This window comes from Megascapheus bottae, chromosome 25 (genome assembly GCF_031878675.1).
Source record: "Megascapheus bottae isolate mThoBot1 chromosome 25, mThoBot2.hap1, whole genome shotgun sequence".
In the NCBI taxonomy this organism is placed as follows: Eukaryota; Metazoa; Chordata; class Mammalia; order Rodentia; family Geomyidae; genus Megascapheus; species Megascapheus bottae.
The window spans coordinates 16,938,054-16,953,831 of record NC_143533.1 but is presented as its reverse complement, the minus strand read 5'-3'; the positions used below and the strand labels follow the sequence as shown (position 1 = coordinate 16,953,831).

The window sequence follows — 15,778 nt, the reverse complement described above, 5'->3', positions numbered from 1 at the left end:
GCATAAAGACCTACAGATAACCTTGTTTCTGTTCCCCCCCACCCCCATCCTGGGGCTTGAACTCAGAGCCTGGGCACTGTCCCTGAGCCTCTCTGTGCTCAAGGCTAGCACTCTACCACTTGAGCCACAGCTCCACTTCCGGCTTTTTCTGTGTATGTGGTACCAAGGAATGAAATCCAGGGCTTCATGCATGCTAAGCAAGCACTCTACCACTAAGCCACATTCCCAGCCCCCTAGACAACCTTTTTTCTTTTTTCTTTTTTCTTTTTTGGACAGTCTGGGTTTGAGCTCAGGACCTGACTCTGGCTTCACTTCCGTCTTTTTCTGTGTATGTGGTACTGAGGAATCGAACCCAGGTCTTTGTGCATGCTAGGCAAGCACTCTACCACTAGGCTAAATTCCCAACTCTAGGCAACCTTTTATAGAGGGCCAAAGGTTCTCAGCAGCCTGTGTCTAGAGGAAGAGGTTTCTGAAAGCATTGTTCAGCCTTGAGCCAGCCCAGATCGCAGAGCAAAAGCCACACTTTCTCTGTAACCCTGCTGCAGACCCCCAAATGGTCCTCTCCTTCCTTCAGTGCTGGAGCCTGTCTAAGAAACTAAGGATGAGGAGTGGGAGGAGGAGGAAGGAGCTTGGAGTAAAGGACACTTAAATACTGTTAGGCATTTAACTCGTGTCTTCTATGAAGCCTGGCAATCTGTATTTCCTTTCTTGCCATCTGCCTCTCTGTTTCTCACTTAAGAATTAATGCTGCAGTATCTTTTCGTAAAAATCCCTATCTTTATTTTTAAATAATAAAACAACCAATATAATGCCATTGTCACAATTCATGTCTTGAGAGTGGGTTTTATGTGACAGTCTCAGGTCCCTTTTCTTTGCATTCGTCACTGACAGATGGTATCTATCCAAAATAATTATCCTCCCTCACCCCCTGTTGTGAAGATGCTGGAACCAACCCCAGCCCAAAGTTGCTGCACAACTTAATCTAATGCTGGTGGCACTGTGTGTTTTGAGTGGGCAACAGCAGGAGAAAAAAATAGCAAAGCAACACTTCTCTAGCACAAGAGTTAGGTGGGGTTGGGTGCTGGTGGCTCACGCCTGTAATCCTAGCTGCTCAGGAAGCTGAGATCTGAGGATTGATGTTCGAAACCAGACCTAGAAGAAAAGTTCCCAAGAGATTCTTATCTCTAAGTAACCACTCAAAAACCAAAAATGAAATGGAATTTCATCCCAAAAATATTGAGCACCAGCCTTGAGCAAAAGAGCTCAGGGAGCCTGGAGTTTGGCCTAGTGGTAGAGTGCTTGCCTAGCATGCACGAAGACCCGGGTTCGATTCCTTAGTACCACATACATAGAAAAAAAAAAGCCAGGAGTGGTGCTGAGGCTCAAGTGGTAGAGCTCTAGCCTTGAGAAAGTCCAAGGACAGTGCTCAGGCCCTGAGCTCAAGCCCAGGACTGGCAAAAAAAAAAAAAAAAAAAGAGTGTGTGTGTGTGTGTGTGTGTGTGTGTGTGTGTGTGTGTGTGTATACCACTATGGGAGCTTAAACTCAGAGCCTCAAAATCTCACTAGGTTTGTGCTCAAGGCTAGCACTCCACCATTTGAGCCATACCTCCACTTTCAGCTTTATGGTGGCTAATGGAAAATAACAGTCTTAGGGACTTTTCTGCCTAGGTTGGCTTTGAACTGTCATCCTCAGAGCTCAGTATCCTGGGTAACTAGGATTAGAGGCATGAGGAGCTATACTTGAACTCAAATACCTCTTTTCTTCTCCTATTTTCTCTCTCTGTCTGTCTCTCTCTTTCTCTCTCTCTCCCTCTCTCCCTTCTTTCCTCCCTCCCCCCCTCCCCTCCCCCCCCCCCCCCCCCCCCGTCTCTGCCAGTCCTGGGTCTTGAACTCAGGTCCTGGACACTGTCTCTGAGCCTTTTTGTATTCAAGGCTAGTGCTCTACCACCTGAGCCACAGAGCTACTTCCAGCTATTTTTGAGTAGTTTATTGGGTACTTTTTTGCCAAGGCTGGCTTTGTTTTGCTAGGCCTCAAAAACTCAAGGCCCAGCTGCTGTCCCTTAGCTGGTTTGCTCAAGGCTGACACTCTACCACTGAGTCACAGTTCCACTTCCAGCTTCTTTGCTGATTAATTGGAGATAAAAATCTCCCAGATTTTCTTGCTCAGGCTGGCTCCAAACCAGGATCCTCAGATCTCAGCCTCCTGAGTAGCTAGGATTACTGGTGTGAGCCACTGGTACCTGGCTCAGATACTATATGCCATGTTGTAACACTAAAACAGTGGCAAAGAATTATGTGGTTTGTAAGGTTGCTGCACCCCAAAGGTATGAATACAACCAAGTGAAATGCCATATCAGCATTTTTTTCCACGATAGGCTAATACGTTATTTTTTTTCCCCTCAGGGCCACCAGGAGCCCCAGGAAATCCTGGGGAAAAAGGAGAGAAGGGAGACCCTGGGGAACTGGGCTCACCTGGAAATGAGGGCCCACCAGGACAGAAGGGTGAGAAAGGAGACAAAGGAGACGTGTCCAACGATGTCCTACCAGCAGGTAAGGGGAGCCTGGGCTTCCTTCAAGGCAGGCCAGGGAGAGACCACCTGGCTTTCAGTCCAGGCTGCTCTGCCACCTGATTGGCCTTTAGTGGCCAATCATGTGTTTTGTAGTGTGTTCTAGAATTCTGTACAGGTGTGTGTGTGTGTGTGTGTGTGTGTGTGTGTGTGTGTGTGTGTGTGTGTGTGGTGTGTATGCGTGTGTATGCATGGGCATGCATGCATGCTCTCACCAGTGGTGGGTCTTGAACTCAATTACTTGGCTTTTTTGCTCAAGGCAGGCACTCTACCACTTGAGCTATGGGTCCATTTGTGGTTTTCTGTTGGTTCATTGGAGATAAGAATCTCATAAACTTGCCTATCCCGGCTGGCCTCAGATTATAATCCTCAGATCTCAGCCTTGTGAACAGGATTACAGGTGTGAGCCACCAGCCCTCAGCTCTGTGGCTAGCTCTTTACTTGCCTCTCTTTGTCTCTTTCTCCCCCAACCTCTTTCCAGGTGCCAAAGGTGACCCAGGCCCACCTGGCCCACCTGGACCTCCTGGGCCCCCAGGTCCTCCAGGGCCCCCTGGAAGAGGAAGATCCAAAGGTTTTCGCCAGCCAAATGTGTTCAACGGCCAGTGCCCAGGTCAGCGAGCTGTGGCCCAGGGAAGCTCCCTTTGGCACTAATTCCTGATTCCTCAGACCTTGCGATCACATGTAGAAACACAGAGGGGGAAGATTTTGCTCTAAGGGGAATGTGCTTCCTCCCCCCCTCCTTTTTCTCCTCCTCCTTCTCCTCCTCCTTCTCCTCCTCCTTCTCTTCTTCCTCTTTCTCCTCCTCCTCCTCCACTTCCTTCTCCTTCTCCCCCATCCTCTTCCTACTACTACTCTTTTTCTTCCTCCCTTCTTCACCCCTACCTTCATTTTCCCCTCCCTGGCAGCCTGTTCCAACTCCAGCCACAGCTAGTCTTGCTATTAAGTTGTAAATGTTTTACATCCATTGCTGTGAAGTAAAGAGCTTCATGGATATGCTGGAGACCACAGGTAGTTACACGGGTAACAGCCTGCAAATAATAACTCCATGTGTGTGAGTTAATTTGGGCAGCTGTAGGCATGGCTTAAGTAGCAGAGTGCTGGCCTAGCATTCATGAAGCCCTCAGTTCAAATCCTAACACACCATCTATCCTCACCGTGCCTAATAATACCTCTGCCCAGGAGTTAGCCAGAGTAGCATCCTGGCTCCTTCCCTGGGGGTCCATCCACCAGGATCAGCCCTTTCTCTTCCTTTCAGTGAGTGCAGCAGAGGCCTTCCCTGGAAAAGAGGGTCTGGTTGGAGCTCTTGCAGAATTAAAATTTGCCACAGTATGGAGAAGTATCCCTGCTGTGTGATATTTCTCCAGTGGCTGGTCAGCAAGGCTCCAGCTCAGAAATAAACACCTTTAAAGGAGAGACCATTATATCCTACAGTACCTCCTCAAAATGAGTCCTCGCTTGCCAGATGTTGACCTTACAACTTGGCCTCTTCTAATCCATTTCCCTTTCTGTAGCTCCCTTTAATTTCCTTAGTGGAAATTCCAGATGTAAGGGAGGGGTGGCAGGATTGCATGTAGGCATTGTAACAGATCCTCAGTGTCAGAGGACTTCTGAGAAACCCGACTCATCTAGCTAGCAGCTAGCATAGAGGAGATATGCAGGGTCTGGCCCCATTATTTTACCTGAGAACCTTCAGATGGCCCTGTGAGCTCCCCTGGATGGCAGAGAAGGGCTCCCCTTTCCATCTAGCAAGCACAAGGCGATTTGAACCTCTCAGGACTTGTCTGCCTTTTCCCCCAAAGCCTGATGATTTATCCAACCTATACCAACTCCTGGCCTCTATATGAAACCAGCACCCTGCTTAATCATTTTGGCACTAGAGTTTTTCCTTCCTAATTTTGCTTCCACTCACAAAGGCACCACTTCATTAAAGAACCAAATGGAGCTGAGCATCAGCCCAAACCCTGTGTTCCCACAGGCCTTCAGGCAGAGTGTCTCTGGGCAGGACTTCTTGCAGGCTCCTTCCTCCTCTGAGATTGTATGATTCCACTCCCTGTGCAATCCCAGGAAGAGGGATGGGCCTCTCCATCTCCCCATCAACTCTGAGAGGAGGCCCAGGAAGTGTCCAAAACCTCTCTTTTCTCAAACTGCAGAGGACCTGAGTGGGCTGACATGGGCCACATTTATCCATTCCTGTTCCAGTGTGTCCCCCAAAGTTCACGTGGGGGAAACTTCATCCTCCGCACAGCCGTGTTGAGAGCTGGGGTCTCTTGAGTAGGGCTAGGTTATGAGGGCTCTGCCCCCCTGAATGAATGAGCATCATTGCACAGGAGAGGATTCCTTGTAAGGAATAAATATCATCCCCTTCCCACTCTCTGCCACCATGAAGGACTTCTGCCGTGCTGCGCCAAAGCGCAGCTCCTCGCCAGGTGCGGGCATGTGGCCTAATACCTGCCTAGCATGCACAAAGCCCTTGGTACCTCATACACAGAAAGATCTAGATGTGATGCTGTGATGCTCAAGTGGTAGAGTGCTAGTCTTGAGAAAGATCAAGGACAGTGATCACACCCTGAGTTCAAGTCCCAGGACTGGCCAAACAAAAAACCAAAAACCCAGAGTAAGCCTCTGACATCCTCTTAGAATTTTACTATCTTAACAGCTATGGTCATGGGAAGCTTCTTGGAAAGCACCCAAGTTGGGGAGAGGAGGAATTGAAGACATATCTTGTGGGTTTTGGAAAGCAAAACAAGGAAACGGGTGGCCTGTTGAAAGGGTTGTTCATGGGACTTGATCTGAAGTGAGGCGGGGATTACGGCTATAAAGCAGTGTTATCTCTCTAGGTAATCTTAGCTACTCAAGAGGCTAAAATCTGAAGAGCAAAGTCAGGTAAATCTGTGATATTTATTTCCAGTTAACCAGCAAAAAGTCAATACTGGAGGTATTGCTTAAGTGGTAGAATGTCAATCTGGAGTGAAAAAAACTGAAAGGCCCTGAGTTTAGGGCCTGGTACCCGTGCATGTATTCACACCCACTCACACAAAAAGCTCTGTGCTTTATTCCAATTGTGGTTGTCATTGTAGGTGAGACATGTGCCGTACCAAATGATGATACCTTGGTGGGCAAAACTGACGAGAAAATCGACCACCAGCCCCCACAAGCAGGTACTGAAACACAGCATGCTGGGAAGTGGGGAAGAGCTCATGGAACTGCCCTGCCCTGGAAGATAGTGACCCTGGGTTCCATCCCCCCACAAAACATACATAAGACCTCATTCTGAAACTCAGAAACTGAGGCCTTCAAGTTGTGATTGGCAGGTAAGGAGATGTCTGCTTTTTGTTACTTGGTTTTTGGTTTGGGGGATTATTTTGCAGAATCCACGATTACGTCCATTGGCAACCCAACACGAGTACTGAAAGTGAAAGAGACATTTGGAACTTGGATCAGAGAGACTGCTAATAAGAGTGATGACCGAATTTGGGTGACTGAACACTTCTCAGGTACTTGCAATAAGTTATAAGCCTACCTCAGGCTTACATCTGTAGTTTTATTTGTTTGTCTGTCTTGGGGCTTGAACTCAGGGCCTGGGCTCTATCCCTGAGCCTCTCTGTGCTCAAGGCTAGAGCTCTACCAGTTGAGCCACAGCACCACTTCCAGCTTTTTCTGTTTATGTGGTACTAAGGAATTGAACCCAGGGCTTCATGCATGCTAGGCAAGCACTCTGCCACTGAGCCACAACCCCAGCCCTATCTATGGGTTTTTAATCCCTGCAATTACTGGCTGTTCTTTTGTAAAATGTTTATTTTACTGCCAGTACTGGGACTTGAACTCAGAGCCTGGGCACTACCGTCTTCTATAAGTTTTTAGTCTCAAGTCTGGTGCTCTACCACTGAGCCACAGCTCCACTTCTGATTTTTTGCTGATTAATTGGAGATAAGCATCTGATGGCTTTTCTGCCTGGGCCGGCTTTGAACCTCAATGCTAAGATCTTAGCCTCCTGAGTAGCTAAAATTATAGGTGTTAACCACCAGTGCTCAACTCTCAAAAACTTTATAAACACTATCAGGGGGTGGTAGGGGCATGTGTTCTCAAGGGAATAATGGTAACTATGTCTGAAAAAATCCAGAGGGGGGTCTGGACTTTGTATCTGGGAATATCAGGCTCTTTGAAATGGACAAAGGGCCTTAAAAAGGGAATGGCTTCTCCCAGCCCCTTCGCCTTTCTCTCTGCCCAAATGGGATTGCCCACGGCAGCAAGTAACAGCCTTTTCTCACTTCCTTCCTCCCACAGGCATCATGGTAAAGGAGTTCAAAGATGAAGCAGCACTTGTGAATGGAACTTACTCACTCATCCACCTCCCACATTACTTCCATGGCTGTGGGCATGCTGTCCACAACAACTCTCTCTACTACCACAGAGGGGGCTCCAACACCATAGTGAGGTGAGCCACCCAGACCATGTGCCTTCCTGGGATTGTAGTCCCAGCTCTTCCATCATAGATGGCTTCTATCACATGGGGTTGCCTGAGCTACAATCTGGCCTGGAACTTTCATCTTTCTTTCTCAGCCTCTCAGGTGTTGGAATTATAGGCATAAACCATGCTTCTTGTTACTAGTTTTGTTTTAGAAAAGATTTGGGTTTGAGTTTCATGTTACAACTAAAATCATTGAATATGAAGACTGCAACCCCCAAACCTGTATCTCTGCAATCAGATTGACCTGTCATGCAAGTGGAGCCCACTTGAGGCCAACTCACCTCCTGCCTCGTCTTTCCCCAGGGAAAACATCTGCAGATGAGTCTAGGTCAGCAGCTGAGCCTATCTTCCCACAAGAATTAAAAACCATTGAAACCACAAAGTTTTTTTCCCATCAAGACACCCGGTACCCGATTCCAACTCTTCTGCCGCCTTCTTGTTAAAAGGACAGTTGGAGGACCAGGAGTTTGGCCTAGTGGTAGAGTGCTTGCCTAGCAGGACCCGGGTTCAACTCCTCAGTACCACATACATAGGAAAAAAGCCAGAAGTAGTGCTGAGGCTCAAGTGGTAGAGCTCTAGCTAGCATTGAGAAATCCCAAGGACAATGCTGAATCCCTGAGCTCAAGCCCATGACTGGCCAAAAAAAAAAAAAAAAAAAAAAAAAAAAAGGGACAGTTGGAGGCCTCCATGACCTCACTGAAGCCTCTTAACTCCTTCTAGCTCCACCTGTATGTGAAACATAATCCCAGTGTTAAGGTTTCCATAGTCCTAATCATTCAAGACCAAAGCCTGGAGGGAGACTGTGTCCCTTCTCTCTTCCTCATCCCTTCACTGAGATCCTAGCTTCACAGTCTTTTGGGCACTTGAGTGTTCAAGGGCTAGGGATGTTTTCTTGGATAATGAGCAGTTAGATCCACCACAGGACGTTCAGATGACAACTACACCTCTTTGGGTACCTATCATCTGTATAGTAGGGAAAGACAACTGGTCTACCTCTTGCTTAGAAGTCATCTCAGGTCATACTGCTGTGCTTGATGCTTCTCATTTAGGCTGTGGCTCCTTGATGCCACCTCCTATGGGTCTATTGATCAAAGGGTAGAGAAGTAGGGGAGTTCTTGGGTGAAAGAGCCCAGAATGAGAGTTGGCTTCTTGAAGAACATGCTTCTTCCAATAAAGGTCAGCTGGGCTACTCTTTGCTAAGTCACAGGCTGGGAACTGAAGGAGAGCAGGTTGGTATCACGGCTTGCCCTGGCTGGGAAAGACAAGCCACCCAAGAAATGCAGCTGCCAGGTACAGGTAACAGGTATGACCTGTTAGTCAAGGATAGTCTTGAACTACAAGCTCTCAGAGGAAGGTTGGCTCCTGTGAGCTGTGATGGACAGGGCCCTTCTTTTCCAGCTTCTTTTCAAGCATTTAAAAGGTTTCTTAGTAACTTCTCATTCGTGCTGAGGAAAGATTCCCACATTCCATGCTTCCTCTGCTGCTCAGTTGCGCCATCTGGTGTTCCATTTATTTATTTATTTATTTATTTATTTATTTATTTATTTATTTATTTATTTATTTAGCTAGCTAGCTAGCTAGCTAGCTAGCTAGCTAGCTAGTCCTGGGGCTTGAACTCAAGGCCTGAGCTCTGTCCTTGGACTTTCTCAAGGCTAGAACTCAACCACTTGAACCACAGCACCACTTCCGGATTTTTCTTCCTTCTTTCCTTCCTTCCTCCCTTCCTTTGTTTATTTATTTATTTTTGGTATTGGTCCTAGGGCTTGAACTCAGAGCCCAAGCACTGACCCTGAGCTTTTTTATTCAAAACTAGTGTTCTACCACTTGAGCAACACCACCACTTTTGAGTAGTTAATTGGCTTCTTTGTTTTGTTTTTGTTTTGTGGTTATTGTTGATGTTTTAAGGACAAGTAGAAAAAGAATTTTCTGGAATTGGTTAGCAATGCAGAACATCAGGCCTGCATCCCTAGACCTAAATCAAATGAAGTAAGTAGTCTAACATACTATCTTTGTCTACCAAAATAGTACCTCATCTCTACTTTTCTTTCTTTCCTAACATGATGCAGATTTGAATTTGGCAAGGAAACATCCCAAACTCTGAAGCTTGAAAATGCCTTGTATTTTGATCGAAAATATCTTTTTGCAAATTCCAAGACTTACTTCAACCTGGCTGTGGATGAGAAGGGTCTCTGGATTATCTATGCTTCCAGTGTGGATGGCTCAAGCATTGTGGTTGCACAGCTGGAAGAGAGGACATTCTCGGTGGTCCAGCATATCAACACCACCTACCCCAAATCCAAGGCTGGCAATGCCTTTGTGGCCCAAGGAATCCTCTATGTCACCGACACCAAGGATATGAGGATTACGTTTGCTTTTGATCTGCTAGGAGGGAAACAGATCAATGCAAATTTTGCTCTAAGGACTTCCCAGTCTGCCCTCGCCATGCTGTCTTACAACATGAGGGACCAGCATTTGTACTCGTGGGAAGATGGCCAGTTAATGCTCTATCCTGTGCAGTTTTTGTCAGCCACATTACACCAGTGACGTGCTGACCACCCTGCCCTCCCTACAGGACATGTTACATGTTTCCTGAGACTCAATCAAACAGGAAACTTGTCTTCAAAAGGTAGCCAGGTAGTTAGAGCCCAAACCTCCTACATGAGAGTTTATCTGGTCAGTGAACTTCCTTCAAAGTCAGATTGCTCAGTAAGATAGCCACAGGTTGGAAGTTAGATTAACTAAGATGTAGTCCTTCCTCCACCAACTAGCTCTCTGGCCTCAAGTCCTCATTGCTAATAGGACATTTGGCTGAGATGATTTCTTTTTTGATAAGTCAAGTTTTATTTTAGGACTTGCCATCATTTTCTAGAAAGCAGGCATCACTGAGTACCTGGTGCATTTTTCTTTCTGCTCACAGATTGGCTGAGATGATTAGCAAGATCTTCTCTAAATCCTATGATTCTTCTCTCCAATTCTTTGTGGCAGTACTGGGGCTAGAACTCAGAGTCTTGCTTTCACGGCTGATGTTCTATCACTTGAGCCACAGCTCCATTTTGTGCTGTTATTTTTCTGGTAACTTTTTGTTGTTGTTGTTGTTGTTAGTCATGGGGCTTAGACTCTGGGCCTGGGCACTGTCCCTGAATTCTTCAGTTCAAGGCTTCTGCCCTACCACTTGAGCCACAGCACCACTTCCGGTTTTCTAATGGTTAATTGTAGATAAGAGTCTCATGGTCTTTTGTGCCCCAGGCTGGCTTTGAACCATCATCCTCAGATCTCAGCCTCCTGAATAGCTAGGATTACAAATATGAGCCACTGCGCCCAGCTTTTCTGGTAACTTTTATGAGAATAAAAGTTGTGGGGGGTTAGTGGGGTGTGAGTCAAGTCCCCCTTTGAGTTGACAGTCCCTCCTGCTTGAGCAGTGAATGTGTCGGCGCTGACTTCTCTTCAGGACCACCACTGGCTTCTGGAGTACCTGTTGGCCATCATTTATAGCTTACTCTGAATGTGCACCTGCCGCCAGAAAATGGTGTTGTCCTCAGTTCCTGCTGGCCGCTTCAAGATTAGCCAAAGCCAGGACAGGCGCAGGCTCACGTTTCTTATTGAAACACAGTCAGGCCCTTCGAGGCACCTATACTTTCTCAGCATGTCCATATGTGGCTGGGGATCTTAATGGCTGGATCCTCAGGCTGCTTTTGCCACAACTGCAACGCATTCTCAGGGTACTAAATTCTGAGTAAGTGGCACTAACCTATTAGAACCATAGAAAAACTTGCTAGTTTTCAGAAGCAAGTCAGCTTTTATTGAGGGGGGGTAGACTTTGGGAAGTAGTACGCACATGCTGGTACTGGGGCTTGAACTCAGGATCTGGGCACCATCTCTTAGCTTTTTCGTTCAAAGCTGGCGCTCTACCACTTGAGCCACAGTTTCACTTCCCATATGTCTCACACTTTCCTGGCTGGGCATCCTTCAAACTGAAATCCTCAGATTTCAGCCTGCAGAGTAGCTAGGATTGCAAGCATGAGCCACAGATACCTGGCTTTTCCCAAATAGCTTTAAAGGATGATTTAGTTCTTGAGGATTCCAGAACAAGGATCCAGATTAACTTGCCTCTAAGTGCACTTGAACATGCATATCTTCTGCTGTCTTGGCTATTCACAGGGCCCACAGCCCAGCACTGCATAGAGAGGAAGCTGAAGAAAAAAAAAATCACTGTGCTCAGAAAAGAGGATTGGGGCACTCTTCCGTAAAGTCAGGTCAGCAGTTTATCTGGAATGTTTTCTCTCTGGACCACATCCATTTTCAGTATCCCTGAGTTCTGGCTGCTACCACATAAATGAAAGCATTTTAAAACTTAGGGACTCTACAGATTTGAATATTTCAATCTCTCCCACCCTCTAACATCATCCATGCGAGTATATTATTGTTAAACTCTCCCATTTTCTTTTTTTCTTTCTTTCTTTTTTTTGTTGGTTGTGGGCCTTGAACTCTGGGCTGGGCTTTGTCCCTGAATCTTCAGCTCAAGGCTAGTGCTCTACCACTTGAACCACAGCGCCACTCCATTTTTTTCTTTTTAAAGGTGGTATACAGAGGGGTTGCAATTACATAAGTCAGGTAGTGAGTACATGTCTTTTTGTATAATGTTGCTCCTTCCCTCACTCTTCCACTTGTAATGCAAATGGTTGTGTCCCAGCTTTTAGCAGATGCTCTTTCAGATTCATGTTTTATGAGGGTAAGTTTCATTGTGATTAGCATATCTAATGAGTGATAGTGTTCTTTTAGAGCGCTTAAATCTGTGCTGCTGTTTCTGAACACAGTAAGACTGGATGTGAACATAACATAATAGTATTTGTGATAACATATACAGTACTAATTTTATAGAGAGAAAATAAAAGAATTTAGTTATTGAATATTTTAGTGCTTCGGAGGTTTCTTCCAAGACCTTGGATCGAGAGCCATGATCTCCAGTTTGTCCCGATTGTGAATGACAGATGCATATGATGTATGTCTCTTTGGTTGTAATTTAACTTTCCTTCGTCAAATAAATGAATCACTGCTTATCACAATCCCATGGCAAAATGATTTATTTTAACCTCTTGTTGATGTATAGGTGATCTTTAAGAGGAAAAAACAAACCAAAACAATCTTACTGTAAAAATGTAGTGAAGGTTAGTTACTCTATAGAAACTCATAATTTGTTACTTCCTTTAAATACTGCAAAATCATTGGTATAGATTGTTTTTGCTACATGAAAACCTCAACAATGTTGCTTTAGTAGCTAGAATTGTGTGTGTAGATACATAAATACCGTGCAGATTTGCTGATATATCAGAGTGGTCAAGGGAACTAAACACAAAGCTTGGGGGCTAAGAATAAAAATGTCACCCTTTGTCAATTGCTGCAGCAGCTCAAGACTGTAATCCTAGGGACTCGGGAGGCAAAGACCAGGGGATGGTAGTTTGAGGCCAACCAAGGCAAAAAATTTGCAAGACGTCATCGCAACCAATGGGTAGGCAAGGTGTTGCACCCCTGTCACCCTGGCTACCGAGGGGTACCATGGCCGGGTGAGGTGGGGCAACACCTGCCATCCTTATAGCAAATAGCTGGGCGGGCAGGGCCGTAAGCAAGGTGAAGAGGTGCTGGAGGCATGACTGAAGTGGTAGAGCACCTGCTTCGCAAGGTGAGGCCCTGAGTTGAATTCCTAGTTCGACCAAATGAAGAAGACAATTTTTACCAAGTAGGTTCTTCCTGTACACTTGTGAAAGGTGAGTAATAGAATTGCCTCACTTGACTTTTCGATGTGCATCGTTCTAAAAATGACACCGTTCTTGACAAATGATCACGTTCTCTCTCCAGTTCATCTCCTCAGGGAATCATACTGACCTTGTCCCTGCAGCCTTATCCAGGGCTGCAGAAGTTGGCATGGACACACAGGGCCTATAGTTTCCGTGTGCTCTGGGGGATCAGGTAAGTGATAGTGTCAGTCCCTTACTTGTACAGTGAGTTTGCAATGAAACGCCCCAGTGGAAAGACAGTTCATCAGTCTTCTGCTCTGACCCCGGGGCTGCTGACCCCCTGCCCTTGAAGCCTTTCCCACCCTGCAGCTCAAGCCTGCCTTGTTTGTGGTACCCGTGACTGAAATGATGCGAAGCAAAAAGTGCCGAAGGAAAATAGGATGTCACAATTCAGACCTTGCATGTGACTTTTTTTGTGCTAGTACCTTAGTACCAGACCTTGAACTCAAGGATTTTAGCATTTTCCTTTGTTGGTCAGGGAACTTGAACTCAGGCTCTTTTACTTGAGGCTAGTGCTCTACAACTTTGCTTTTTTAGAGATAAGAGTCTTGTGAACTTTCCTGCCCCGGCTGGCTTTGAACTGCCGTTCTCTGATCTCAGCTCCTGAGTAGCTAGGATTAACAGGCTTCAGACACAGACCCCTGGCATGCCTGCTATTTTAAGATAGGTAATCTTATAGCTCTTCATTGTCTATTTAAAGAAGGATAAAATTAATGTCAGCCTCACCACTTTTTCTCCAAGCAACCTCAAGCCAAATGAAGTTGTAACTGGGTAATTAAGTTAAATAATTAAGTTGTAATTAAAAAGTCCCTGTCAGTTCCCATTCTTGTAGCTGTCTGGTATTGTGAGAGTCTACAACCTTGTTCACTGTTACCAAGAGGCAAATCCACAACCACACAGTTGTAGGTCAGCACGTGGTGAGACTGTCATGGCACATTCTACGATATGCAGCCATCCATGTCAACAAAGTTAAAGAAAAGTGAGACAGCAGGCTCACCTCCCCTACAGCTCTGGTGCTAGAGCCAAGAGCACTGTCTCTTCACTTTGTTTTGCACCTACTCTGCTATGTTACTGTTGGAAGGCAAAAATAACTTAGAAAGTGTTTGTAAAAAGCACTCCGTGTGTGAATGTGTGTGATACTAGGATTTGAACTCAGAGCCTCGCAGTATCACTCAGGTTTTTGCTATTAGCTGGTACTCTCAGCACTTGAGTCAGAGCCCCACTTCCAAGATGTTCCTTTGTTATTGTTGTTAATAGTTCTTAGGTGGTGGTACAATGGGGCTGTCGTTCCAGAAGTTGGGCTGTAAACACACTGCTTCGTTCTCCTCCCCACAGCCCCTTCCTGTCTCCACCCTCAAGTTACATGGTTGAGCATGGCCGTAGAGCCCAGCGAATAGCTCCATCTAGACGAAGATGCTGAACCCAGCCTGGTCAGGCCGGTTCCTGGAAACTTCCAAGCAGCCTCCACTTGGTGCTCACCTGCCCTCTGCCATGGTCTCTGGTAGGCTACTCACACACCCACCTGACTTGATCCACATGCGAGTGGAACGCCCTTAACTATCTTCCCTCAGTGTTGGCACCTGAGCAGGCGTGAGGATGGCACTTCAGGAAAGACTCTTCCTGCTGTCAGCCCCCCGCTGCCAGTGACCCCAGAAAACCCTGGACGTCACAGCCCAGCTCGGAAGGGCTCCCAAAGGTCATCCTCGTGGTAGAGCCCCCCGGAGCCTCCCAGAGCCCCCCAGAACCCTCCAGAGCCCTCCAGGTTTGTGCTGGCTGCGTCCCTGGCCTGTAGCATGCAGAGCCAGCCTGGCTCAGGCCTCCCTCCTGCCATGTGGCCCCAGAACCTTCCAGAACATCCTGCTGGCTGGCTTCGACACAGGCCCCCGCCCAGGATGGTGATACCTCAGCACACTGGATGCCCAGGTACATTTTAATATCAGGTCCACACAAAGAAAACGTTAGTGGAAAGAGGGCTCAGAAAACATCCTTAATGTTGTTTCTTGAAAATCCAGGTCATAATTGGCAGTCCTGGATGGCTGACAGCGAATTCTGGCAGCAATGTCCAGGTGTAGCCCCAAGGGGAAAGCAGTTAATGGAGAGGGGCACCCAGTCTCCCCCCGGTGTCCCCCTCTTGCAGTCAGAACCCCAGGCCTGGCAGCACAGGAAGCCGCAGGGGCAGTGGCTAGCCCAGCGTTAAAAGTTTGGTGGTAACACACTGGCGTGGTAGGCCACGAGTGAAACTCATTTGCAGACTAATTGCAGAGACATGTGGTGGGAAGGGGCATGATGGGTGAGTGCGGAACAAGAACAAGCTGGACGGGGTGAGCCCAGGGAGGGCTGCACAGGGGTTAGGGGGCCAGCCTCCCTCCCTCTTTCTCCCCTCCTGTGGGGACCTGAAGATCTGAGACCCCAGCCCCAGAGAAGGGCAGCTGTTACCAGAAGGAGGTGTGCGGGGACAAAGCCAGAGCGGGGCCAGGTAAGACATGGCTGTGCCAGGCGGGCCGGGTGGACTTGATGGGGACAGAGTTCATGCATTTGGAAATAAAGGAGGACTCGAGTGGTGGGTTAGATGAAGTTTGTTGGCAAGAGTTGGTTTACAAAAGACGTAGCAATAAGTATTTCAGGCTGTATGGGCCACAGGGTCTCTGCCATGGCGGGGTAGTTCTGCCAGTGTCTCTGAGAACAGTGTGAACATTTAGAAAGGTGCCAGCCTGGCTCCATTCTAGGAACTTGCCCTGCTCCCCAAAATTGGAATCTCATGGAACTTTCATGTGCCACGAAATGCTTGGGGTTTTTGTTGTTATTTGTTTGTTTTGCTTTAACCAGGTTAAAAATAATAATTGTTATCACAGGCTTGCAAATCATCACAATCAAGAGGCAGGCCAGCACTCATCTCCAGGCCGTGGCTGCTATGTGGCCAACACAGGTGACACAAATCTAGGGCCTGAGAC

General features: G+C 47.0%; 1 protein-coding gene across 3 annotated transcripts in view; it reads left to right on the top strand.

Moving 5' to 3' along the window:
- Gldn (gliomedin) overlaps positions 1-11,248 on the top strand; it is a 63,802-nt gene extending 52,554 nt beyond the window's left edge. For all 3 annotated transcript variants that reach the window (XM_090358412.1, XM_090358413.1, XM_090358414.1), the window contains 6 exons: positions 2,404-2,550; positions 3,049-3,177; positions 5,645-5,725; positions 5,936-6,061; positions 6,852-7,002; positions 9,102-11,248. In XM_090358412.1, the coding sequence (XP_090214538.1) occupies positions 2,404-2,550; positions 3,049-3,177; positions 5,645-5,725; positions 5,936-6,061; positions 6,852-7,002; positions 9,102-9,579 (1,112 nt within the window). In that variant the 3' untranslated portion in view covers positions 9,580-11,248. The remainder of the gene's footprint in view (positions 1-2,403; positions 2,551-3,048; positions 3,178-5,644; positions 5,726-5,935; positions 6,062-6,851; positions 7,003-9,101) is intronic.
- The last annotated feature ends 4,530 nt before the right edge of the window (positions 11,249-15,778 follow it).